Raw genomic sequence first — 26,699 nt, 5'->3', positions numbered from 1 at the left:
AAGGAGTGAGAGCTCATGTTTTAATATTGAAATTGTTTGGGTTTTGCATGGTGTTTCATAACAAGGACTGCTAGAGAGCACCAACTCTATGGGGGAACATTAACATCTGTAAGGGTGACTCCCTACAGGGAGCCAGCCCCCATCATCCTAACATCCACTTCGCCAAGCACAGAGAGCAGCAGTGGGTGTGAAGCAGCCAGGGGGGAGGGGGAAAGACTCAGAGGGAGAGAGAAATTAGCATGCAGAACAATGGGAAAGCTCGGGGGGGGGGGCAGAGAGATGCAGGCAAGGGCTCAAGGATGCTGGAGAGCCCTTCCACTGCCTTGACAGGGAGGAGACTGAGAGGGCATCGCTCCTTCTGGCGCAAGAGTTAAGGAGAGCACCGCGATGCAGGTCAAGGGGGAGGCGTTTTGGGGTGCCCCGACTACTTTGCAGACGTACGCCATTGCCGGATTCTGATTCGGAATGAGAGGTCATGTTTTAAGCTGTCTCTGCACTGTAAATACTTTGCACAAAAAGTCTTTAAAGACAAACCGGACTCAAGTGGAGTTACTCTAGAGTAGCCACAACGACCCTCTGACAACATCCATAGGGAAGTTTGTGTAGAGAAATATACTTTTGGCCCCCAGACCGAACAGAGACCCTACAGAACAGACTCCCTCTTTTGGGGGGGTGGAATTGCAGGTTGGCCTTCCCTGTTTTTCAGGACAGTCTCCTTTTTGTTGTTGTAAAGCTGGCTCCCCTTTCCCAAGATCCTTTTTATATCATGATGCATCTGACATGTCTCTTTATTCTCTGAGGTTGGCCATATGTATATGTTTATCCTTAAGCTGTTTCCCCTTCTCTGTGTAGAGCGATTGGAGACTGCCAACAGGCAGCTAGCCAGCAGAGAGTTTGATGGGAACGAAGATAAGGCAACAGAGGGTCTTTATGCTTCTCAGAGTGAGTACCACATTGATATATAGCGAAGATATGCATGTTCACTGTGTGTGGTTTGTCAGAGAATGGAAGAGGTGTTTGTTTGTGCTATATTTTTAACTAGTTTTTTTTAAAAAAAGTTGGAGGCTGATTTCTTTCTAGCAGACTTGTTTTACCGTGTTGCTTAGTTGGAGTTAGTGGTAGGTGGTGAAACAGTCAAGGGGGAAACTTACGGCAAATAAATAAAGAAATAAATATTTTTTTCATACCCCGCCCATCTGGCTGGGTTTCCCTAGCCACTCTGGGCAGCTCTCAACCGAATATTAAGAACACAATACAGCATTAAACATTTAAAACTTCCGAAACAGGGCTGCCTTCTGATGTCTTTTAAAAGTCAGATAGTTGCTTATTGCCTTGACATATGCTGGGAGGGTGTTCCACAGGGTGGGTGCCACTACCAAGAAGGCCCTCTGCCTGGTTCCCTGTAACCTCACTTCTTGCAGTGAGGGAACTGCCAGAAGGCCCTTGGCGCTGGACCCCAGTGTCCGGGCTGAACGATGGGGATGGAGACGCTCCTTCAGGTATACAGAACCGAGGCTGTTTAGGGCTTTAAAGGTCAGCACCAACACTTTGAATTGTGCTCGGAAACGTTGATGTCAGGGCAAAGTCTCAAGAGAAATATGCTTCATAGGGAAATGGAATTCTTCTCTCCTTTTGGGGTAGTTCTGAATTCACACAGGTACAAATAAAAGGAGAACAAGGCCCTTTGTTTTATGAGTTTTGAACAGGCCTTCAAAGGGATATTTTGTACCACAGTGCTGTGGGAACCACTTCTCAGGAATTTGTTCACATGTCTAGGGATGGAGAAGAAACTTAGGTTTGTTTGCATTTAAAATGAGAAACTACCTAATTCGCACATCTTGAAGTAATACATGAACTGGTCTTTGAAATTCACACCTTTTTTTGAATTTTGCAATGCTTTTCTGCAACCATTTTGTACTGTTAGGGGGAAATGTGCATGGAAATCCATATATTAGTGAGAATAACACCTGAAAATGCATTATTTTAGAAGAAATAGCTTAATAGTCACAACAAAATGTCTTTGCCTACCTAAATCAAGCTGCTGAAATGGGGGGGGGGGACCTAACTAGGAATGGAATTTAAATGACTGTAAATTCAGTTCAGTTAGTTCTGATATTGAAAACAAACCTTCAGGCTAAGAATATGCCCAGAGGCGCACTCTTGTTCTGTAATTCTATCTGTATGTCTCCTGTGCCCAGCTCTGGTTGTTAGATCTTGTTAGAACAAGTAGATTTAAGCACCCCGAAGTCTGCCCACCCCTGTTTCAAATGAGCTGATTAATGACAGGTTGCTCTTGATGTTACTGTAATTACCTGTCCCTCACCCGAAGGCGGTAGGGCAATTAAAACACAGCGTTAAAAACAATTGAAAGCAACTCACAATCGCAGAAATGAGGTGGGTCCTAAAAATATAAATGTCACATTGGCAGTCATTCTTGTTGTGCGTTATGGTTATTGCACCATTGTGTTTAGATTGTTTATTATCCGTGAATTACTCTGAGCACAAATACATTTCAGGAAATGCAGTATATAAATAAACTAAATGTGACTATGACTAACCCTGGTTCTTTTCCATGAAAGGAGCTCAGGTTTCAGGGCTGGGAAAGACGGATGGCTAGTTACAACAGGAGCCCATGCCTCTCTTGGTAGGTCTATGCCAGGGGTTCAGGCACAAACGCTGTGCAGCCTTGATAACACCCTCACATAACTCTAGGGTACAGCTCTCCATCAGCTACTGGCATTTCAAGTGCTTAACAAGCCTCCTTTTACTGTCCACAGTGGTGGAGGAACCCTCTCCGGCACCCGGAGTGGTGCAGCCCGTACGGACTGCGCATGTGCAGTATCCTGCGCATGCGCATTCCATACGAAATGCCACACATGTGCAGTCTGTATTGGCTGTTGCTCGCGCGTGGCAGCCCCACGCGCGGCGGTATCCCGTACAGATGCCCGTACGAACGGCGCACAAGAGCGGCAGCCCATATGGACGTCACACCCTCGGCCGCTCTAAAGCTGGGGGGAGGCAGGGGCCATCTTGTCACCCCCCTCCAAGAGTGGCACCCAGGGTGGCCCGCCCCCTATGCCCCCGCCTTCCTACGCCACTGGCTGTCCAGGGCAGACTGTAAAAAAGCAGGTCCATGTAGTCCCCTTTTCTGCCAAGGGCTCCATTAACCTTGAGGACAGTCAAGGGCCATATTCTTAGGCTGGGAAGGGCCAGGGCCAGAGGTAGTTGGGGCTGTTCCAGAACCAAAAGTGGACTGGGTGCTCCCTTTGTCTGTCTCTCTGCTTCATTCTGCTACCCGTTTACCCCTTGTCCCCCCCCTCTCCCTGCACCCTATATGAAATCATCGAGTTGGAAGGCAAGGATCATCTAGTCCAACCCCACTGCAATTCAGGAATCTCAACTAAAGCATCCATGACAGATGACTATCCAACCTCTGCTTAAAAACCTCCAAGGAGGTGGACTTCTGGCAAAGCAGGATGGCGAGCGCCATGGCCGCGCCGAGTTCATAGGGACCACCAGCACCAACGCTGCTGCCACTGCAAACAAGGGGGAGTCGGGGTGCCCAATGCAAAAATCAAAAGGGCTGAGCAGAGTCCCCAACCCCCAACCCCCCGATGACCTCAGGTTCACCAGGACTGGGATCGCCCTGGTGGTGAGCCAACAGAGCTCGGAGGTCCAGAGGCCTCCGGAGCTGAACAGAACACGGCAGAACCACACACCCACCCCAGCCAAACACTCACCAGCCTCCACCGCCATGGCCACTGCTGCTGCTGCAGCCATTGAGAGAGAGGAGGGGACCGGGAGATCTAGGGAGGCGGTGTAGAAGCGCGCAGCCCAGTCCAAACCTGGCGCGGCCCAACCTCTCTGGTGACTGGCGTGAGGGAAGCGGGCAGGGGCCCAACAGAGCTGTGCAAAGGGAATCACCCCAGGAGAAGAGGGGCACTGTTCGGGCCCTCCCTTGCCAGCAGAGGGGTGCACAGGACACAGGATCCAAAAAATTGATTATCATATACTGTATATATTTATATTTATGAAAGAACATATAGAGAGAAGAGAGAGAGAGAGTGTGTGTGTGTGCGTGCGTGTATATACACACACACACACACAGATGAAACTCGGAAAATAGAATATCGTCGAAAAGTGCATTTATTTCAGTAACACAACTTAAAAGGTGAAACCAATATATGACATAGATGCATGACATGCAAAGCAAAAAGTGGGGTGGAGTTTCCTTCTTTGGAGGTCTTTAAGCAGAGGCTTGACAGCCATATGTCAAGAATGCTTTGATGGTGTTTCCTGCTTGGCAGGGGGTTGGACTGGATGGCCCTTGTGGTCTCTTCCAACTCTACGATTCTATGATTCTAAGATATGTGAAGCCTTTATTTGTTGTAATTGTAATTATTTGTCATTAGGCGGGTCAATTATAAATGGAATGTAATTAATGAAATGTAATAGCGATGTTTATTTTTGTTTTATTGTAACTATTTGTTTTATTACTGTGGAATTTCCAAAAGAAAGCATTTGTAAAAATTAAAACAAAAATAATAAATAATAAGTTGCATTACTGAAATAAATGTACTTTTCGATGATATTCTAATTTTCCGAGTTTCACCTCTAGATAGATAGATAGATAGATAGATAGATAGATAGGAATATATATTCCCCCCATATATATATATCTGTGACAGTCCTGGGCATCTGGCTTGGGTCTCATAAAGTTCCACCGTTTCTCCTTGTAACACAGCATCCCCTGACCTACGCTTCTGTTCATACATCGCTATAAATATTGGTGCGGCCACTTTCACTGCCCTGTCAGTTCATGACCAGTGTGCAGTGATAGTTCCTTGAGACAGGGTCATATAAAACGGCAGGGATGTTTAGCATGCCTAGTTCATCTGGGCCAGACAGCTAGATGCTACAAATAGGAGATAGAAGTATTTCCAAGAATAGAAAGAAAGGTTGTATACAGGACCTCCTCAAGCAGGTCAAATTTATTTATAAACTCTGATCCCTTTAGCCAGAGTTGAGGGTGTATCATGTAAGCAGTAGCCCCTGAGGTGGAAGGGAAGTCTGGTTTGCTAGAGTGGCTGGTAAACGATCCACAGATTATGTTTGGTTTGTTGTGTCTTCGCAAGGGAGAATGAAAACTAAGGAAAACCCATGCTTGGGTGAGCATTTAGGTCTTGTATCCTAAGGAAACATTGCCATTGGATTTAGCTCATCCGCTTAAGAGTCCAAAACAAAACTCTAAAGGCAGTGGTGATGGAGGAAAAGACTGCGTGGTCCGCATGCAGAACCTGGGCTGTCAAGGAACAGGCCTCTAAAATCTTAAGGATCTGTGCTGTGTCGCCGTGATCCTGTTGAGGGTTCTTTCACTTTGTCAAGGTCATGAGGCCTCCGGATAAAGGTCTACTGCTGAATGAGCAGGCGAAAGGCTATCTGGTAACCCGTAGCCTATCCCAGGGCATGAGAACTATTCTGGAATGTTTGGCAACAGCTGAAGTGATGTGGATTCCTGGGCATTTAAGTGACTTGCAGCAAAGCTCACTTGAATGGCGCACGGCTAAATAAAGCACAGCAACACCCACTGGAAAAGGATGTTGGTACTAGCGAAGCATTTTCAGAATCAACAGCTGGCATAAAAAAGGAGTAGTATACCCCACCAATACTTACATTTTTAAGAGCCAGTGGGACCTAATGAATGGTGTGTCAGGACTGAACCAGGGAAGCATCGGTTTGGCAAACTTCTCCATGAATCTCATTGGAACACTTTGGACCCAGCTGTTCTCTCTTAGCCCAGGGATGAGCAACTTTTGGCCCTCCAGTTGTTGTTGGACTCTCCTCAGCCCCATGCCAGCTCCCCTGACTTAAAGGTAAAGGGACCCCTGACCATTAGGTCCAGTCGTGGACGACTCCGGGGTTGCGGTGCTCTTCTCGCTTTACTGGCGGTCATGTGGCCAGCATGACAAAGCCGCTTCTGGCGAACCAGAGCAGCGCACGGAAACGCTGTTTACCTTCCCGCTGTAGCGGTTCCTATTTATCTACTTGCATTTTGACGTCCAGTCAAAGGTGACTATGGGGTTGCGGCACTCACCTCGCTTTCAGGCTGAGGGAGCCGGAGTTTGTCCATAGACAGCTTTCCAGGTCATGTGGCCAGCATGACTAAACCGCTTCTGGTGCAACAGAACACAGGAAACCAGAGCGCACAGAAACACTGTTTACCTTCCCGCTGCAATGGTACTTATTTATCTACTTGCACTTTGACATGCTTTCGAACTGCTAGGTTGGCAGGAGCAGGGACCGAGCAAGGGGAGCTCACCCTGTTGCGGGGATTCGAACCGCCAACCTTCTGATCGGCAAGCCCTGGGCTCTGTGGTTTAGATCACAGCGCCACCTGCGTCCCCTGCCTTAGTCCGAACCTATTTTGCTGGGTAGTTGTGATGATAAAATGGAAGGAGAGACCATATACACAACCCTTGAAGAATGGTTGGGATTAATAAAATGCAAATTCATTAATGAGATTGCTGTTCCAGTTACATTTTTTAAAATGGTCCACGAGACCACATTAGAGACTGATGAACCCAGCGCTTCTTTCAAGTTTCTGCTACATGCCAAAGAATCAAGCAAATATACATTTTAAAGTTCTAGCTGCGAAATAGCTTGGCTTTTCAGCAGCGGAAGAGGCTGCAGTTAAGGTGATTGAAAGTACACGTAGTTTCACAGGGATATGGGCAAATGCAGCAGCTGAGCTTTTATCTGAAGGCCTTCCAAGTCTCACCCGGCTAGCTCTAAAGTAAGAAATGTGAAATGGTGTCTGAAAGAACAAGTGCACAGTAATAGTGGTCCTTAGTTCAAATAGGTTCCATAATGAATGACATGGAGTAAGACAGCCTGCCAGGGGGCATGTCTAGGGGTTGGCCAGGTTGGCCCCTGCCAAGGACACGGATCCAGAGAGATGCAAAATTGCGGCTCTTCACTCTGGCTCCAAATAGCAGCACCTCCACTGCTGTGGGAGCCTAGGCAAGGGATGGAGGTCAGAGCACTGATACACACCTTGCCATGGGTGCAAGGGAGCCTTGCTGCACCTCTGCAGCCTGCCACGATGAAACTGTGAAAGTCTTTATGGATTTATATCTTGCCTTTCTTTCAAGGAGCTCATGGTAGTAGCAGAAGTGGTTCCTCCCTCCCTCTCGCAAGAGCCCTGTGAGGTGGGCTAGACTCAGTGACCCAGTGGCCGAGCAGAGATTTGAATGTGGGTCTCTCTGGTCCTAGTCTGACACCCTAACCCAGGGACAGGGAATCCCCTACTTGCCTGCCCCTCAAGACTCTGCAAACGACACCCTGGCCTGAGTCCATGCCCTGCTTTGTGCCCTCCTTAAGTGGCTTCTCCTGGCTGAAACCTGTCCTTGAACTGTGATAACGCCTCTCGCTTGCCTTGATGGAGAGCTTGGTAGGGAGCTTTGTGTTGGCTTTTGTGTGGCTGGTGTGTAGAATGAGTTACATCAGTGTTTCCCAAACTTGGGTCTCCGGCTGTTTTTGGACCACAACTCCCAACACCCCTAGCTAGCAAGACCATCAGGGATGATGGGAATTGTAGTCCCAAAACAACTGGAGGTCCAAGTTTGGGAAACACTGTGTTACATCTTTGGTCAACGTTGATAAGAATAATTATTATTTATATACCCCGCCCATCTGGCTGGAACCTGGCCCTCTAGCTGAAAAGGGTCCTGCAGCCCTGCCGTGACCAATGCACCACGTTGCCTCTTTTTGAGTTTATTTCTGTTCAGTGTTCCTCCTGGGTCTGTGAGAGCTTCTGATACAGCTGGCCGTTGCCTCCCTTTGCAGGCAAAGAGCATTTGAAAGAGAAAGAGAAGCTGGAAATGGACTTGGCAGCCCTGCGCTTGACCAGCGAGGAGCAGCGAAGGCACATTGAAATCCTGGACCAGGCGCTCAATGGCGCACAAGCCAAAGTCATCAAGCTAGAAGAGGAGGTAAGACCAGACCGTCCTTCAGTTCAGTTCACCACTTTACACTTTTCTTTCTCCCTCTCTCTCTCCCCCTCTCCCTTTCCCTCACAGACATGCCCTATCTGCACTCTACCTTTATAGCTCTATGACACCACTCATGGCTTCCCCCTAAGAATTCTGGGAGCTGTAGTTTGTTAAGGGTCCTGAGAGCTGCTAGGAGAGCTCTATTCCCCTCACAGAGCTACAGTCCCCAGAGTTTCCCGTGAAGAGGGATCGATGAAGGCTAACTCACTAAAGTCCCCATGATTTGTTGGGAGAAGTCATGGCTGTTTAACGTGGTTTAAGAGTGCTTTAAATGTATGGTGTGGTTTTGCACAAACACATTTTGCTGTTAGCATTCACATCTGCAGCCTGATCCTAACCGTGTTTTCTAAGCAATGCCGCAGTGCTCAGCGGGGCTTACTTCCAAGTAAGTATATTTAGAGTTGCTGTCTTACAGCAGCTGTTGAATATTTTCCAGCACATGATATGCTTGGTTGCAAGAAACCAAGGAAATATGAAACTCTTCCCTAAACATCCTAATATAAGAAGGTGTGACAAGCCACCGTTATTGACAAATCAGCACAAAATCTGAAAATTACTTAGAGGAACAAAACTCAAAGATATTTTTGCAGGAGAACGGTGGGACCATTAGCTACACAAATAGACCAAATATCAGTCTAAAACAGGCATCCCCAAACTGTGGCCCTCCAGATATTTTGGCCTACAACTCCCATGATCCCTAGCTAACAGGACCAGTGGTCAGGGATGATGGGAATTGTAGTCCAAAACATCTGGAGGGCCGAAGTTTGGAGATGCCTGGTCTAAAAGGTTTATGCCAATATATGGATTATATAACGAGGTACTTTGCATTTAATTTCTGGTATATTTTGCAACCCGCTACCATTCTAAGGGGATCAAGTTGGGAGGTTCGCTAGAAATAAGGTTAGTGGCATTTGTTAGGGTTAAACAACTTCGTTAGATTAGAGGTAGGGATCTGTGCTGATTAGAGTGCCGAAGCCCCCTTCTCTGGCCGCTGAACCCCTCTCCCCACCACAGAATAGTTGTCAATCTTTCCAACATGGTCATGAGGTCTGGCAACTTGGTTTTTTAAAACAAAAGCGTAGAGCCTTAGGATCTTGCTTCCTGTCATATTGAGAGAACAGTAAACAACAGAGTCAAACAAACAGCCTCTTTAGTTTAGGACTGAAAGCTTTGACTGGCAGCGGCGCGTCAATGCTTGGGATTTGCTTCGAATTGTAGAGTTGGAAAGGGGTCCTGAGGGTCATTTAGTCCAACCCCCTGCAATGCAGGAATCTCAGCTAAAGCATCCAAGACAGATGGATCGCCCTGGTGTCCGAGATCTGGAGGTGACCGGATGCAGGGACTTAACCTCCATAACTTATACTGTTTTCTGCCGAGTGTGAGCTCCGTGTGTTGCCCCCTACTTCCTCCTAATGACTCTGTGTTCCCCCTGTGGCAACCCTGCTGCCCTCCAGCTGTGCAAGAAGCAAGCTCACGTCGAGAAGGTGGAGAAGCTCCAGCAGGCCTTGACCCAGCTGCAGGCGGCCTACGAGAAACGGGAGCAGATGGAGCGCCGCCTGCGCACCAGGCTGGAGAGAGAGCTGGAATCCCTGAGGATGCAGCAGGTGAGACAGAACTTGGGGTGTTGCGTCTCCCAAAAGGGCTTTGAAGCTTCTCGGTTCAAACCTATGGCAACCTGCAGCGGCCGTTGTGTTGGTGCTGCAGAGTAGGGCCCCACCCCCCAACACAACGGTCGCTGCACCTTACGGGGTCGGGAGCAGTAGGTTTGGGGGCTCTGTGGACACGCTGGCAGAGCCAGTCTGGCATTGCTGAAGATGCCTGCCGAAATATACCTGTCCAAAGCTCCGCCACACCACACCTGTGATGTGTCAAAGCCCACAGTTCAAGCTGGGGTCCCTTTCCCATTGAAAGTAATGGAAAGTGGATTAATCCGTTCCAGACGGGTCCATGGAGTACTTAACTTGAAAGTACTCAACCTGAAGCGTACCTAACCCGAGGTATGACTGTATTTTAAATGTGTGCTTTGCAGGCAGCTCAAGGACCACTGGGAGACTACATCTCCTGCCTCCCAGGAATGACATGACAGCAAGGGGGAGACCAGTCTGACCTAATATTTTGGCTAATAAAGGAGCAGTTGCTCCAATACTTGTTTTCCTCTTCCCTCCCTGTTCCTTTTCCCTCTTGTATCATGCCTAGTAAGTTATGAGCCATTAGGTAGGGGCTGCCTTATTTTTTACTATCTCTGCAATGCCTACAATGTATATTTTTGGTCATTTGCTCATGTTTAATATGGACTTCAAAATCCTACTACAGTCAGATCAGTAGCATGTGATCTTGAGTTCTAGTGCTATGCAGGCAAAATAATTTCTGTATATCTACAATTTTCACATCGTTCATTGGTTGAGCAGAAAAGGCTTTTGAACATAAATTACAAATTTAAAACAACAACCAGCAATGTCATTGTGTTGTTAGCCACAGGTCTATGAAGCAGGCATGATATCTTGAACTTGCATAAAAATCCAGCAAGTTAAAATCTACTGTGAGCCAGTCCTTGCACAGGGACATCTGGAAAAGTCGTTTGGCTCAAATTCCTTTTGAAATGTGGGAAGTCGCTTTAAAAATCTGGTGGATTCTTGTGGTTTGCACAGTCTTGCAAATCTTAGAAGCTAGGTTTTATTCACAAATTCCTGCAAATATAGAACTTTCCAGGAGTGAGCAGTTGCAGTTTTCTGAGATCTAATTTTTTAAAAGTCCACATTAGGAGTCCCCAGGGGCACTCGCTCAGTTAAAAGCCGAAACTGGAAAGCTCGCACTTGAGACGAGATTCCACCTGTGTTTATTCAATCATTGGCTTATACTAATCCATTTGCCAGAGGACAAGCTCACAAGACTCGTTTTGTGGGAGCAAATTCAACTAAATTCTACCAATTTAATCACTTGGCTGCGGGAACCGGCTCCTTTGATTCAATTACATGGCTTTTCTGCGAATGACTTTATGGGGACCTCGTTGTAGCTGCCAAATTGGAATTTAGAGGATGCCTTCTGGATATTTTCATGCACAGTTGAACTAGTTTAAAAACAGCGCCCTGGCATGTCCTGGTAAATTTCAAGCCAGTTTGGAAAATTAATACGTTGGGTTTTGTTGACGTTTGCCCTAAGGAGAGCTTTCAACTTCACTGAGGACCCCCAACAAATGCCCTCAACACTTCTGGGTGGATGGCGTGAAGCCACACGGGAATAGCATTTAACCTGCAAGATTGGGTGGGGAATAATTTCCAGGACACTTATCCCCCTCTTTAAAAATTCATTTTGTGATAAAGGCATTGACCTAGCTCAAGTTAGTCATCACTAAAGACCCACTGAGAGCTACAGGACATGAGCGAGGTATGGCGGAACTTTTCCTGTCGATTTCTGTGGGACTTTGTAATGACTGACGGTAGCTGGATCAGAGCCTGTGGCCCAAACTGATCTGGCTGAAGACGTGAGAAGGAGCTTGCCTTGTTTTGTAAAATGCCGTTAAATGTGCTGAGTGCAGGAAAGAGACTGCATCTGATTTTCTGATTATGGGATACCTATTAACTCAAGGGAGACAAATTCTGAAACAGCTATTTAAACACTCTTCTATTTATGGACTGTCAGGTCCCCGACAAGCCTTGCCCCTTAAGCCATAAATAGTTTCCCATGTGTTCCCCACTCCCTCCTGGCTTTTTAGATTACAGTGGTACCTCGGTTTAAGTACACAATTGGTTCCGGAAGTCTGTACTTAACCTGAAGCGTACTTAACCTGAAGCGAACTTTCCCATTGAAAGTAATGGAAAGTGGATTAATCCGTTCCAGACGGGTCTGCAGAGTACTCAACCTGAAGCGTACTTAACCCGAAGTATGAGTGTAATTGGTTCTGGAAGTCTGTACTGTACTTAACCTGAAACATTCATAAACTGAAGCGAACTTTCCCATTGAATGTAATGGAAAGTGAATTAATCCGCTCCAGACGGGTCCGCGGAGTACTCAAACTGAAAGTACTCAAACCGAAGTGTACTTAAACCGAGGTATGACTGTATATGTAACACACTTTCTCTTCCTGGTGTAGTTTAGCTGGGACACTGACCTACTTGCAGTGAAAGATACCCATGCTTGCCAATTGAAATATGCCTTGTGTGAGCAGCTGGAATCCTGTATCTTAGATATGTTTTGACTTAGGGAGCAGGTGACCAGTTTATCCAGTGCCCATCCTGATTTGCCTCCTCAATGAGCATTCACCCTGATTTGTTTGCAGGCAATTGGATGCCATTGCATAAAAGCAAGCATCGCCCAGTGCATTTCCCCATCACTTTCCTTCTCGTGAGCAGTTTGATCTTTTAGGGAAGTGGGTCTGTGGTGCAACAATCCCTCCCAGTCAACTATAATTTGCAACCCGAAATTGCCAGTTTGTGATTGAATCCCACCCGAAAATAGCCGCAGTCTGGAATCACCCTTATTGTGATGGCCAAATCAATTGCACACAAAAAGGCATTTATTTGACCTGGTTTGTCTACCAATTTTATTTCTTCACTTAGCTGTGTCCCTGCTTCCCTTCTTCTTCTTCCTCCTCCTCCTCTGTTACCGCTATGTAAGAGTTCAGGTTGTAAGTTCCATCGGGGCAGGGGGTCTGTCCTCTTGTTTTTTTTTGTAAAGTGGCATGCACACTGTTGCGATATATAAATAAAATAAAGTTCCCTATAGATGCCACTTTCAAATATTGAAGGAACTAACACAACATTTTAATATGCACTACTCTTTGTTAGAAGAGGGTGGGGGGATTACTGGGGCAGGGGAGCACAAAGAAAGTGCATTTACAGGAGAATGAGTCATGTGAAATGTTCCTTTCTTTCAAGTAAGCACAGCGGTTCAGCAACTGGGGTGGAATGAGGAAGAAAACTACTTGTCTACAGCGGAATGCTTGCTCTCCCTGACCCCAATTCCGACTACCCATATCAGAAGGAATGTCTGGAAATCATTTAAAACCTTTTTGCCATCGCTTCCTGTTGTCCATGGGACGGAATTCCTTGGGTCCACTTTTTGCCGCAGACTGACCTGATTCGATGTTCCCAAACTTGCGTCCCAATTGGAATTCAGCTCTCAGATTATACAGTTCTCAGCTTTTGCCGTGTAGTTTTGATCCCCAAAAGTATGCACAAAAACCCACATTTTGCACAAAAATGCATTCAATGTGCATTTTTTTGGGGGGGGGAATAAAAGCAATGGAGCAACAGAAAATGCATATTTTACTGTGAAAGCGAGTACAGGATGCATAAAATCTATATTCGGATGTTTTGATGCATTATTTTGGAATGTCCACAAACCACCAGGACAAATCAGACGTAGGACTCGAGTGTCAGCAAACCAAAGACACAGAACAGGCTTACACTCATTCAAATCTATAACACATTCCTCTCAAGTGCACGTCACAGAAGTCCAGCAGCTACTTTTCTTTTTTATAGTATCAGTGCAGTACCACTTGTGGGGATTCTCCAGTCCCCAAATCCTCAATCCCTGGTCAGCGACTGAACTGTCAAAACAAGGGCATATAACGTTAGTGAGGACAAGCAAATGACAACCAAAGCAATCAAAGACTGCCTTCCTCTTTTAGTGGTGATGGGGAGCGACACAGCATGGAAATATTCCACTAAGCACCACCCACTGGTGTGGATGGGAAATGGCAGAATTCCTATGAGGAACATGTGGACACTTGGCATGCCAATTGCACACGCGAGTCAGCCAACATCTGAACCAACTTGCTGGCAATATTAAGCGCCCTTTCTGGAAGCACTGCAATGCACACTGGAAAACAACCATCTTTTTTTGGTTTTCACACTTTTCCAGATTTTGGAATACAGTTCTCTCCTCAAATAAAATAAAATATCACCAGGTGTAAAGAAATGTACTTTAGGATAAAATGCATCTAGAAGTGCATGCAATACACTGAGATAAAATATGTATTTTAAGATGTATTTTGTGATAAAATTCAGATTTAAGTACATGTTTTTGTTTAGATTTATTTCTTTTTAAAAAAGTAATCACAGATTAATGCAAAAAATCTATCAATGAACACACACACACACACCCCTCTGTAAACTGAGGATAATGAGCCATGCACCTGAGGAAGCTTTTAGATGCTATATATAGAAAGGCAGGAGCAATATTGAAATGTATAATGCAACAATAAACAGGTTAGTCTTCAAGGTGCTGCTGATCACATTCACACTATACATTTAAAGCACTGTTAAACCGCTTTAGCAGTTGTTTTAGCAGTGCGGATGCATTTAGCACCTTCACTGTACAGCTTTTGGTGAATGCTGAAGATGCACCTCTGTACTCTGACACCTGAGATTTGTGTTTTTAGGACCCGCCCTATTCCTGTGACACTGATTTGTTTAATACTCAATTTTAAATTGTCGTAACCACCCCCCTGAGGTTTCCTGTTGAAGGGTAGGTGATGATGGCAAAAAAAAATTTAAGGGTGCTGAGAATTGTTAGGATAGAGCTACATTTCCCAGCACCTATAACAAACTACAATACCCAGAATTCCTTGGAGGAAGCCGTGATTGTTACATATGGTATAAGGATGTGGCATCTGTGTTATAGTAGTTATGATGCTGGGCTAGACGAAACTCTGATTGGCTCCAGCAGGCCTCTTGTTTTTGCTTTGTTTCTGGTGGGTGCTGCTAACTGTGTCTTCGTTTGCTTTTCTCTAGCGGCAAGGGAGCTACCAGGCAGCCCCCCTGCCAGAGTACAATGTCCCTGCGTTAATGGAACTGGTGCGCGAGAAGGAGGAGAGGATTCTGGCTCTGGAAGCCGACATGACCAAGTGGGAGCAGAAGTACCTCGAAGAGAGCGCCATCCGGCATTTCGCCATGAACGCCGCCGCGGCAACTGCCACGGAAAAGTAGGGAAATGGCTAATGGAAGAAAAAGTCTATCAGCATCGTTTGTGTTTGCCTTGAAGAAAACGAAAAAGTACATTGGGCTCAAAACTCAAATTGGTATATAGATCAGGGTTTCCCAAACTTGGGTCTCCCAGCTGTTCTTGGACTACAACTCCCATCATCCCCAGCTAGCAGGACCAGTAGTCACAGATGATGGGAGTTGTAGTCCAACAACAGTTTGGGGAACCCTGATATAGACAATAAACAACTGGGACTTGCAACAAAAACTGTGTACACTATACCTGTAAAGCACAACAAAAAATATATTTTCCTACTGGAAAGAATTCTGAAGGGTTTCTGGGAATTGTAACTCTGTGATGGGTAAGCTACAAAGCCCAGAATTCTTCTAGAGAAATAATGTGCTTTAAAATTATAATGTGTATGCAGTCAAAAGGCCTCTTTTCTGTGTTAAACTAGTCATGGCCTCTTCACCCCATGCCACCCGCACAATGTCCATTTTCTCCTCCGACAGTCAGCCAGCATTCTGTGGCCACTTAAGCATGCTTGGCCCTCGCTGAGGCCTGGAAACGATGCCTTATGAGGAACGGCTTAGGGAGCTGGGTACGTTTAGCCTGGAGAAAAGAAGGTTAAGGGGTGATATGATAGCCATGTTCAAATATATAAAAGGATGCCATATAGAGGAGGGAGAAAGGTTGTTTTCTGCTGCTCCAGAGAAGCGGACACGGAGCAATGGATTCAAACTACAAGAAAGAAGATTCCACCTAAACATTAGGAAGAACTTCCTGACAGTAAGAGCTGTTTGGCAGTGGGATTTGCTGCCAAGGAGTGTGGTGGAGTCTCCTTCTTTGGAGGTCTTTAAGCGGAGGCTTGACGGCCATATGTCAGGAATGCTTTGATGGTGTTTCCTGCTTGGCAGGGGGTTGGACTGGATGACCCTTGTGGTCTCTTCCAACTCTATGATTCTATGAGATACTTTGAAGGCTCCCGCACCCATCTGGGGGCCTTCCCTCCTTTAAATATGCCTTGTGCTCTCCTGTGCCTGCCGATACCTCTTGTCCTGTGTGCAAGTGGTGGCATTTTAGTCACAAACGGATCCACATTTTGCCCCTGAACTTCAGAAAGAAAAGGAAAGGTTTTATAGTGAAAAGCTATTCAAATAGTCTTTGAATTCTGCAGAATTCTTCTTCAGGAAGATGAGTCAGTGCTGTGGATAAAGACTTGGCTGTGGGTGTTCTCCAGTAGTGGGTGACTTTTTGGGTGAATATAGATGACCATTTGTTTGTTTAGCCGTGTTCGACTCTCTGTCACCCCATGAACGAGAGCATGCCTTGGAAACTATCACTTTCTTCTCAAACCGTCTCCTTTTTTATGTCCATGGAGTTTTCTTGGCAAAATACTGGAGTGGATTGCCAGTTCCTTCTCCAGGTGGATCACATTTAGTCTAAACTCTCAGCTATGACCTGTCCGCCTTGGGTGGCCTTGCAAAGCATAGCAGGTGGTAAATTAGTGGGCATATAGCCTCTGTCTGTCTGTCTGTCTGTTGCATCCTGTCTAGTGGAAAACTTTACTCCTTTTCTACTGCTTTTATTTTGGGCGGGGTGCAGATTTTGGTTTTCAAAAAAAAATCTGCTGTAGCTTCATGTTGCAGATGACTCACTGTGGGGAGAAAGAACTTAGCTCACTGTTCAAGTGCCTGGTTAGCATGCAGAAAGTTCCAGGTAGAGTAATGAGAGAGTAATTAGATTTAGTTTGCATTTAAAGGCAAACCTACCCAGTGCACACTTTCTGAAACATTAACACAAACTGAAACACAGCCAGCCTTCTCCATATCTTGCAGTGCAGTTCTTCAGCTGAGTATTTTGTGTTCCAAAAGTGTGTTCAAAGGTAAAGTGTGCACAGAAGTGCTAACAGTAGTGAAAGTATTATATTAGGGGAAATTGCTTTGCAAAAATGTGTATTTTGTGTATTTCTGTATCTTGTGACTAACTTGTTTATGTTTAATACTGAATTTTAATTTTTTGTGACCTTAATAATAATAATAATAATAATAATAATAATAATAATAATTTATTATTTATATCCTGCCCATCTGGCTGGGTTTCTCCAGCCACTCTGGATGGCTCACAACAGAATATTAAATAATAATAATAATAATAATAATAATAATAATAATAATAATAATATAATTTATTATTTGTACCCCGCCCATCCGGCTGGGTTTCCCCAGCCACTCTGGGCAGCTTCCAACAAAGATTAAAATACATTAAAATCTCACTCATTAAAAACTTCCCTAAACAGGGCTGCCTTCAGATGTCTTCTAAAAGTCAGATAGTTGTTTATTTCCTTGACATCTGATGGGAGGGCGTTCCACAGGGCGGGCGCCACTACCGAGAAGGCCCTCTGCCTGGATCTTGCTGCTGAATGGTAGGTGGTATTAAGTAAATAACTAAGTAAGGCAAAATTGTATTAATTGTATTAAGTAAGTAAGTAAGTAAGTAAGTAAGTAAGTAATTGTATACCACCCTTCATCCATAGATCTCAGGGTTGTTCACAGTATAGGAGAAATGCACACCAAGCTGACGAATTTTCACGGGGACTTAAAAAGGAAAAAAGACTCGCAAACTGATGTGGAAATGTGGAGAACAGAACATAAGAGTGGAGCTATGAGAAACTGTATTTTGACAGCTCTGCCCATCTCTAGCTCCATGTTCAATCTCACGCCTCTACAGTTAAAAGGACCAAGAGACAGTTCTCCCTCCGCCAGAGAACCTTGGAGAGCAGCTGCCAGTCAGCATAGAAAACATTGGGCTGGAGATGCAAATATTCTGACCTAGTATAAGGAAGATTATTTATGCTCCTTATCTTTTGGCCAAATCAAAACTGAAGGAGGTTTCTCTCCCCCCCCCTCTCTCGTTGCCAGGGATGCCTCAGCCATTAATCACTCACGGAACGGGAGCTACAGTGAAAGCTCCCTGGAGGTCCGCATGTGGCAGGAGGAAGAAGAGATTTTGCAAGCCAACCGGCGGTGTCAGGACATGGAATACACGTAAGGAGCAGCTGTCAAGTAGCAACTGTAGGATTTACATGAGCATCCGCAGTGCTGAAGCCTCTTGACAGTCTTGGTATTCTGGCAGGCACACCAATTCAACCCCATCACATAAGCCCTATTTCCAAGGCATGGTGGTGGGAACATAGGGGCAGGCACAGTATGAATGCGCAGCTTGACTCTCCCTCTGACCACATGAGCACCCAAATAAGACTTTAGTAAAAGCATGTTTAACCGAATACTGTGGAGGCCAGATATATACATCAGGGGTGGCCAACTCCCAAGAGACTGTGATCTACTCACAGAGTTAAAAAACTGGCAGTGGTCAAAATTGTTGAGCTTTTTTTTAGGAAGGAGGAAGGCCCATTTTTAGGGGTTCAGGTCAAAGTTGTAGGGCTTTTTTTAGGGGGAAGGAAAGCCCCATTTCTTTTGGGTGCAGGGCAAAAATGTTGAGCTTTATTTAGGGGAGTCAAAGTTGTTGAGCTTCTTTGGGGGGAGTTGGTGATCACGATCTACCTGTTGGACATGTCTGATATATATCTATGAATATCTATATATGTATGTATGTGCGTGTGTGTGTGTGCACGCGTGCTCATGTGTGACTGATGGGTTGTATGGGGTGTTATCGAAGGGGTAGTACCTCTGGTGGCATTCTCCTTCTGGGGTAGTTTGTCCACCTTTGGTCCCCACCCTGCCTGCACTCAGGTCTCACCTGTGGCTCCTAGACGCTGTCAGCGTGCAACAGCAGCCACACCCAGCTTCGAGTGGCCGGTTAAACCAGGTGAGAGTAGCCAATGGCTCTCAAACCCTCGGTGGGTTATGGACTTCCCCTGCAAGCAAAGAAAGGCTCCGGCAGATTGACCGGACAAAACCAATAGTGGTTCCAAACAGTCAAGAAGGCGGTTTCTGCAGATGATGTGTAGAGGGAAGTGAGGGGCAGGTGGGCCTTGGCAACCTGGGAAGGTAGCCCATCAAGGAGAAGGAAGACTCTGCAGGGTTTGAGATATCTTCAGGAGACTCAGGAGTGTACCCTACACCAATCCAGAGGGGAGTCCCTAAGGCGGTTGGATGGTGCCTTGTACGCCTCCTCCTAGCAGCTCCTGCTGCCAAACTGGTGCCAAACGTATTGCTCTGCTTTCCTTTGGACCACATCAGTGAGGCCGAGAGGCAGGTCTTGTTGTCTGGGCAGCCCAGGACTTTAATACATGCTGCTCATGCTTGCATCCTGGGGAGGTCACTTGGGTGCTGCTGATGTAGCAGTTTGAAGGTGTCCTTCATTGTATCTGGAGACATACAGGTTCCAGGAATGTGTATGAAGGAGCAGTTTTGAGTCCCAGACATTCTACTGTTTGGTTATTCAAAACAGTACATAGGACATTCCTCTTACCTTATTAAACACTTGGGGAAATTTTGCATTTTGGTTTAAAATTGAAATCAGAGTTTTAATTGTGCATTCTCTGTGCTAAAGAATTTAAAGGTTCTGAACCTGGAAAGTCTGCTTTCTGCAACCTGTGAAAACTGAGCGGATTTCTGCAAATTTTCTAATTTTGCAGACAGGTTGAACCCACAGATCCCAGACAGGTTGAACCCACAGATAGACACTCACTGTCAGATGCAGGAAACCAAATATACACCAAGTCCATTGATAAACAGACTTTGCAAGCTCCTACAGTTGCAGTTTGGGCACTTCTTTAAACAGATACTGGTACTAAAGCTGAATTTGTCATTCCAGCGTTGTGGGACCAGACCACCTCCTTTCAAGCCTCTTCTCATCTCTGGAATATGTTTATCTGCATATTTTAACAGGATAAAGAACCTGCATGCAAAAATCATAGAGAAAGATGCCATGATCAAAGTGCTTCAGCAGCGGTCCAGGAAGGACCTTGGCAAAACTGATGCTTCAAGCTTGCGACCTGCTCGGTCGGTCCCGTCCATTGCTGCAGCCACTGGAACTCATTCCCGCCAGACGTCCCTCACCAGCAACCAGGTGACCGAGGAGAAGAAAGAAGACAAGACTTGGAAAGGGAGCATAGGTGAGCTTCAGTGTTAGTTGGGCCCTGGCAAAGAGATCCAGCTCTCCCCATCTCTTAGTGCAGACATCCCCAAACTGCAGCCCTCCAGATGTTTCGGCCTACAACTCCCATGGTCCCTAGCTAACAGGACCAGTGGTCAGGGATGATGGGAATTGTAGTCCAAAACATCTGGAGGGCCGAAGTTTGGGGATGCCTGTCTTAGTGGAACAGCTTTGGACTACAGCTCCCACCAGCCCCTGCCACATTATGCGTTGGCCCTACCCATTGCAGTCCAAAACATAGGGAGGGCACCAGGTTGGGAATAGTCTGCAGTTCCGCTGGTTCTTGTTGCTTTTCTGGCTGTTGTGTTTTGTGAAAGTGGATTGTTGTTGCTTTTGCTTACTGAGTGAGCGGATGAATTTATTTGTTGTTGCAAACATCATGGTCATTTCAACCATCACTAAAAAAAAGGAAACACACACACACACACACACAATTTACATAGATACACCATTACAAGGCAGAATCACTCAATTAATACATACAGTATATATATTGTTGTTGTTTAGTCGTTTAGTCGTGTCCGATTCTTCGTGACCCCATGGACCATAGCACGCCAGGCACTCCTGTCTTCCACTGCCTCCCGCAGTTTGGTCAAACTCATGTTCGTAGCTTCGAGAACACTGTCCAACCATCTCGTCCTCTGTCGTCCCCTTCTCCTAGTGCCCTCAATCTTTCCCAACATCAAGGTCTTTTCCAAGGATTCTTCTCTTCTCATGAGGTGGCCAAAGTATTGGAGCCTCAGCTTCACAGTATATATATATATATATATATATATATATATATATATATATATATATACACACACCAGTATATTAAAATTCATTGTTGCTTTTGCTTACTCTATATTGATTGGTGTTTTATTGTGTTGCAGTTTTCTTATTGTGTTGCAGATTTTTATGGGGATCCTGTGGCCAAAGATGCAGGGTAAAAATGACAATATATAAAACAGCACCAAAGGAGGATACCAGCCAATTAAAAATGCTTGATCAAACAAAAGCCCTTGGCAGCTGGGGATTCATTCACACTTTATAGAACTTTGAACTTGGATAGTAGTAACAACAACAACAACAACAACAACAACAACACTGAAATATAAGTGACACACACAATTAATTTAAAATAAGCAATATGAATTTTTAATTCATACAAGAGCACAACAAGAGCAAGCATATGTCTTGGGTATTTGTTGAGTCAAATGATCATATTTGTTTCCATTAAGTGGCAAAGTTTAAATGCAGAACATTGTCAGTGGTGCATTCCCATTTAAATTATTATTATTCTTTGCAATTGACACAAGAGTATTGGTTAGTTCAAATCCAGATCTGATGGTCAGCTCCCACATTCCACTACTTCTGGGGCCATTCCCCCCTGCCTCCCTCCTTCAGCCTCATGCTACCTATCTCTTTATCTCTTACTTCCCAGCTTTGGGAAAGTTCTTTGTAGCCTTCACAGTAAAACTGCTTATTCCCTTTCTTTCCCCAGGATCCTCTTGGCCAAATTGGCAACTTACCCTTCCCTCACAGGACTTGTACTGCAAACATCCCGCCTGCTTTGTTCTCTAAGCAGTTGGAATGCTTGTAGTCATTCTGTGCCACCGCTCCATCTTCAGCTAGGATGTATCAAAAAGCTTCATTGTGGCAAGTACAGCCATGCAGACCAGTCATTTCTAGTCATTGCTTACAATTGTTCACTTTGTTATTGTTGGTTCCATAGTATTGGCATTTTTAATCTAAATTGCTTGGATGGGAAAGACAAAATAAAACGGAGATGGAGCATATCTGGTGTTTTATATTGTGTGCTGTATCTCTCCCCCTCCCCCTTTGTTTTAACATGCTGTGTGGTTAATTTAAACCACTTTGAGCCTTTGGGAAAATAGAGCAGAACTTTAATTAAACCAATGGGGTGCTTTCCCTCTCTTGTGTCTCCTTCTCCTCTAGGATTGCTCTTAGGGAAGGAGACCCAGGACCAGTCGCCCATCCCTTTGTTGCCACCTCCACCTCCTGCCACACTGTCTTCTGGAATGTCCTCGTGGCCGGTGACTGTCTGCCACGCTAAGACGGGGAGCAAAGACAACAGCACTCAGACGGACAAAGCCTCTGAACTTTTCTGGCCAAACTCTGCTTCTTTTCCGGGCAGAGGGAAATTGACTAACACCCCGGGCAGCAGCCCAGCCCTAAGGCACACTGCAGGCAGAGGCGTTGGAGAGAGGCTGGGTGAGTAAATTTGGCCTGGAATGGGCCTGGGAACAGGAGCAGGGCAGGGAGGGTGTTTTGAACTGCAGTGTGCAGAACCTAGAATTATGAAATTCTGTCTCAAGAAAAGAAAGCTTTAAATAGACCGTTGCCTTGCCTCCGTAATAGACTGGATGAGAGATAAACTGATGCTCAATCCAGATAAGGCTGAGGCACTGTTAGTAGGAGGTTCCCTAGACCGGATGGCTGGGAGGTTGCCTGCTCTTGGTGGGGTTAGACTTCCTCAGAAGGAGCAGGCACCTAGCTTGGGGGGGGGGTACTTCTGGACCCCTTTGCTGTTGCTTGAGGTTCAGGTAGCCTTGGTGGCCCAGAGTGCCTTTTCTCAGCTTCAGCTGGTGGCCCTATATGGTCGGAGATAGCCTAACTTCTGTTGTCTATGCTCTGGCAACCTCGAGGTTGCAACACATTATACATCGGGCTGCCTCTGAAGACGGTTCAGAAACTTCACTTGGTGCAGAATTCAGGTTGCTCACCGGAGCAAGATGGCTTAAGCATGTCAACACCGAGCCTGATCCGACTGCACTGACTGACTATCAGTTTCCAAGTCCAATTCAAAGTTTTTGACCTATAAAACCTTAAATGGCCGAGGACCACAATACCTCAAGCACCCCATACGAACCGACCAGGACCCTGCAATTATCTGAGGCCCTCCTTCATGTGCTTTCTCCACCAGAGATCTGTAGGGAGGCAACACGAGAATGTGTCTTTTTGTTTAGGATTGTGCATCAGTTCTAAAGGAGCAAGTTATTGCTCCCCCCACAGGCAGCACCTTAAATTGTGATTGATAGCATCGCAGAGTGCTGTACCCAACTCCCCAAATATCTCAGATTAACTCCAGGAGACCGTCATTTACCTCTGAAGGTCAAACTGCATGTTGCATTATATAAATTCCATTATTCTTTTTTCCTCCCATTTATTTTTATGCAGAGCAGCTGTAGGTGGCTGCAAAGGTTGAGTGGGTGTCTGGCAGGGGAAGAGAATCTGCTGCACCCTTTCACTGCCAGCTGGTTTGCTTGCTCAGAATGGCTCCAATAGCATCTGCTTTCCCATATCTGGGGTACGGGGGTGAGATACATGGTTCCCATATTTCCCCCCATAGAAAGCAGCACACTTTAAGGCAATCAGCAGCCAGCTGGTAGGAAGACTCCCCACCCCCCAGCTTCCCTCCTTCCGCTATCAGTTTTTACTTTAACTTTGATGCCGCTCACAGTGTTTTTGCAAGTCTCATCCACGCTGTGCACTTAAAAGTACTTTTATACCACTTTAACCAAAGAGTCCTGGGAACTGTTATGGGTGCTGAGAATTGTCAGGTGAACTCCCCCTGCAGAGCTACAGTTCCTGGCGCCCTCCCAAACTACAATTCCCAGGATTCTTTAGAGGAAGCCATGATTCTTAGAGTGGAACAAGAGTACTTTAAATTTGGTGACCAAGCCACACCCAAACAATTGGGAATTGCGGTAACGCAATGTGCACTTTGGCCCCAAGATAAACTTTCACCGTCTTCACTGTTTCTCCGCAGAGAACTCTCCCAGCCATGGCAAGCTGCCAGACAGCAAAGGCGGCAGGGTCAGCAGCCTGCTTCACAAACCTGAATTCCCAGATCCAGACATGATGGAAGTCCTTATCTGAAGCTCCGGCCACGTTCACATGTGCTGCTGCCGTTTCCCCTGCTAGTGCACACAGCCCCCCGGAAGAGGTTGCTGCCGTCGTTGGCGCTGTTGCTGCTGCTGCTGCTGCTGCTGTGCAAAACTCGAGAGCTCTGGAGAATGGTACAAATCCCGGACCAAGGAAGTTTAAATCTAGGCGGCAAATGAGACTTTTTAACAAAGCACAGGGCACGTGAGACGTTGGAGATGGGACATTTGGGATACCTGCTACGTACAATCATTAAAAAATTACATTGGCCAACGAGATGTAGATCTGCCTCCTGTTGGGGGCAGGAGGAAGGAACTTTGGAAGGCACGGTCAATGTGCCAAGGACAATTCTGCAACCACCAAGTTAGCGGTGGTTTCTTTTTTTAATCACCTGCTAGCTAACCAGAGCAGCCACATTCCCTCTGTGACATGTTTTGTGCAACGTGCCCCCCCCCCCCGGGACAAGGGAGCAGGACTTCCCTATATTTAGATATCATCCCACTGCCTTCTTCCTGCTGTTTTTGTTTAGATCTCCCTCCTACCCACCTTTAGAGAAAGAGAGACATGGTAAAAACAGGGTGCGGAACAACGTGCCCTTTCCATAAACTTTCACAACTCTTCACCTCTATTTAATATTTATTGAGCAACGACAGCATGCTGTTGCCAGCGCAGAAGCAGCAGGGTCCTTCCTTGCTAAGAGGGCTTAGAACATGGGTACCTGATGGGGGGGCGCTCCAGATGTGCTTGGATTAGAGCTCCCTTTCGCCCCAGCTAAGAGGCAGGAGTGGTGTGAGCTGTAGCCCTGTAACATCTGGAGGACACAACGTTGGCTGCCACTGGCTTCAATTCTAATGTTATCTCACGCATTACAGGTGAGACTTAGTTACCTCTTTCCAGTAGTAGTAGTAATAATAATAATAATAATAATTTTATTATTTATACCCCGCCCATCTGACTGGGTTTCCCCAGCTTCTCTGGGCAGCTGGGTTGTTCTGCTGGGGCAAGAAACCTACCAGCCAAACAAAAACAGTCATTAAAAAGCACCTTAAAACCTGATTTGTGGTCTCATAAACTTCCATGGGCTTAGAGTTTCGAGCAGGGGGTGTTCCCAGCTCTGCCTGGAGATATTGGGGAATTGAACCTGGGATCTTTCTGCTTTATCACTGAACTATGGCTCTCCCTTGTCAAATACAGGCATGGAATCCTATGTAACCACAGCATAGGATGTCTGGGCGGTTTCAAGTAAATCAGCAAGGATTTTTCATTCCCACTTGTTTAAGAACGGCAGCAGAAAATGCTGCCTCCCCCATTATACTGCTGAAATTAGGAAAAATGGGTGAGGGGGGAGCAGGAGGTAACCAGGAGAATGTGCTGGGGGGGGGGTTGAGTTCAGTTCTCAGAACAGAATTCCTAGACTCAGAAACCTTTAAGTGTAAATGTATGCCTTTTGCACCAATTGCGGCTGGCGGTTCTCAGGATTCTTGTATAAAAACAAAGTCAGTCCCACAGTCCTGAGGTCTGCCCACTGCTGCTATAAACAGGTTTGTTTCAGTGTCCCCTTTCCTAGGTTTTCTGCTAGTTTTCCCAAACTGTTCAATGTGTGGCCGTGCATGTTTTGCAGGGGCTATAAGCTTTGCCCTTCCGTCTCGTGCAGGTTCTGTGAAAATGCTGAGCAGTTTAATAATGCTTTGTCTATTAAACCGACCACCAAGCTCTTAACCCTATCTCTTAGAGATTCAAACAGTGGTGTGCCATCTGCCTTGTGCATTCATCCCAACCAGCAAGGGTGACTCCAGGAAGCCGCCCAGGTTGCCCTGTTGTCGTTGTTGAAAGGCAAGTGGAAACTGTACTCTTCCCATGTGTGATTCCTGGCAAGTGGAGGGTACAGCAATAGCCATCATTACTAGAACCCACTGAGAGACTTCTCTTCACATACATGCAGCAAGGAGACCTAGACAAGCTCAGCCTCCTATGTCATACATGCTTGGCTCGAAATAAACGATAAATTGCAAGAACTCAGGCCAAAAGAAGATGGATTTCAAAAAAATCTTCACAAGGTTTTATTGATGTGATGCAGAGTTTAAATGGGAATCAATCCCAATGTTGAAGGCAAATAAAGATAAATTCCAGTAAAAATCAGGACAAGGCCCTGTTTCGACTATTCTTCGTCAGCAAAGATTCACAGGTCAAAGTGTACCAAGTATGTACCAAGAGGCAAACATACTTGGTACACTTTGACCTGTGAATCTTTGCTGACGAAGAATAGTCGAAACAGGGCCTTGTCCTGATTTTTACTGGAATTTTTACTGGAATTTATCTTTATTTGCCTTCAACATTGGGATTGATTCCCATTTAAACTCCGCATCACATCAATAAAACCTTGTGAAGATTTTTTTGAAATCCATCTTCTTTTGGCCTGAGTTCTTGCAATTTATCGTTTATTTCTGGACTTTCCCAAGAACTCCAATTTCCACTGTAATACATGCTTGGCTCAGCAACACTTAGCAAGTGGGATCCAAACATAAGTTTCACTTAGTTCCTGTTGGAAATCGGTGGAACAACTTTCCACGTTGGATTTCAATGGGACCCGAAGTCCAGCTAACTGATCTGGACACAGCCTGTTACGTTTTTGCATTTTCACACAGGATTGCTATGGATTTATACTTGGCCAACAGGGTTTTGTGTGCCATTGTTGGTCTGGGGAGGTGGCTGGGG

The 26,699-nt window shown here is 45.8% G+C and overlaps 1 protein-coding gene across 4 annotated transcripts in view; it reads left to right on the top strand.

Annotated features, from left to right (window-relative positions):
• The window catches only part of AMOTL1 (angiomotin like 1), a 77,578-nt gene extending 51,297 nt beyond the window's left edge, over positions 1-26,281 (top strand). For all 4 annotated transcript variants that reach the window (XM_035115554.2, XM_035115557.2, XM_035115555.2 and 1 more), the window contains 8 exons: positions 853-942; positions 7,846-7,991; positions 9,506-9,655; positions 14,786-14,976; positions 17,897-18,022; positions 19,829-20,055; positions 22,035-22,310; positions 23,869-26,281. In XM_035115554.2, the coding sequence (XP_034971445.2) occupies positions 853-942; positions 7,846-7,991; positions 9,506-9,655; positions 14,786-14,976; positions 17,897-18,022; positions 19,829-20,055; positions 22,035-22,310; positions 23,869-23,978 (1,316 nt within the window). In that variant the 3' untranslated portion in view covers positions 23,979-26,281. The remainder of the gene's footprint in view (positions 1-852; positions 943-7,845; positions 7,992-9,505; positions 9,656-14,785; positions 14,977-17,896; positions 18,023-19,828; positions 20,056-22,034; positions 22,311-23,868) is intronic.
• Positions 26,282-26,699: the final 418 nt, after the last annotated feature.

The sequence above is a fragment of the Zootoca vivipara genome, chromosome 4, assembly GCF_963506605.1.
Source record: "Zootoca vivipara chromosome 4, rZooViv1.1, whole genome shotgun sequence".
In the NCBI taxonomy this organism is placed as follows: Eukaryota; Metazoa; Chordata; class Lepidosauria; order Squamata; family Lacertidae; genus Zootoca; species Zootoca vivipara.
The sequence above is the reverse complement of the archived record's forward strand: the minus strand, read 5'-3'. Positions and strand labels throughout refer to the sequence as shown.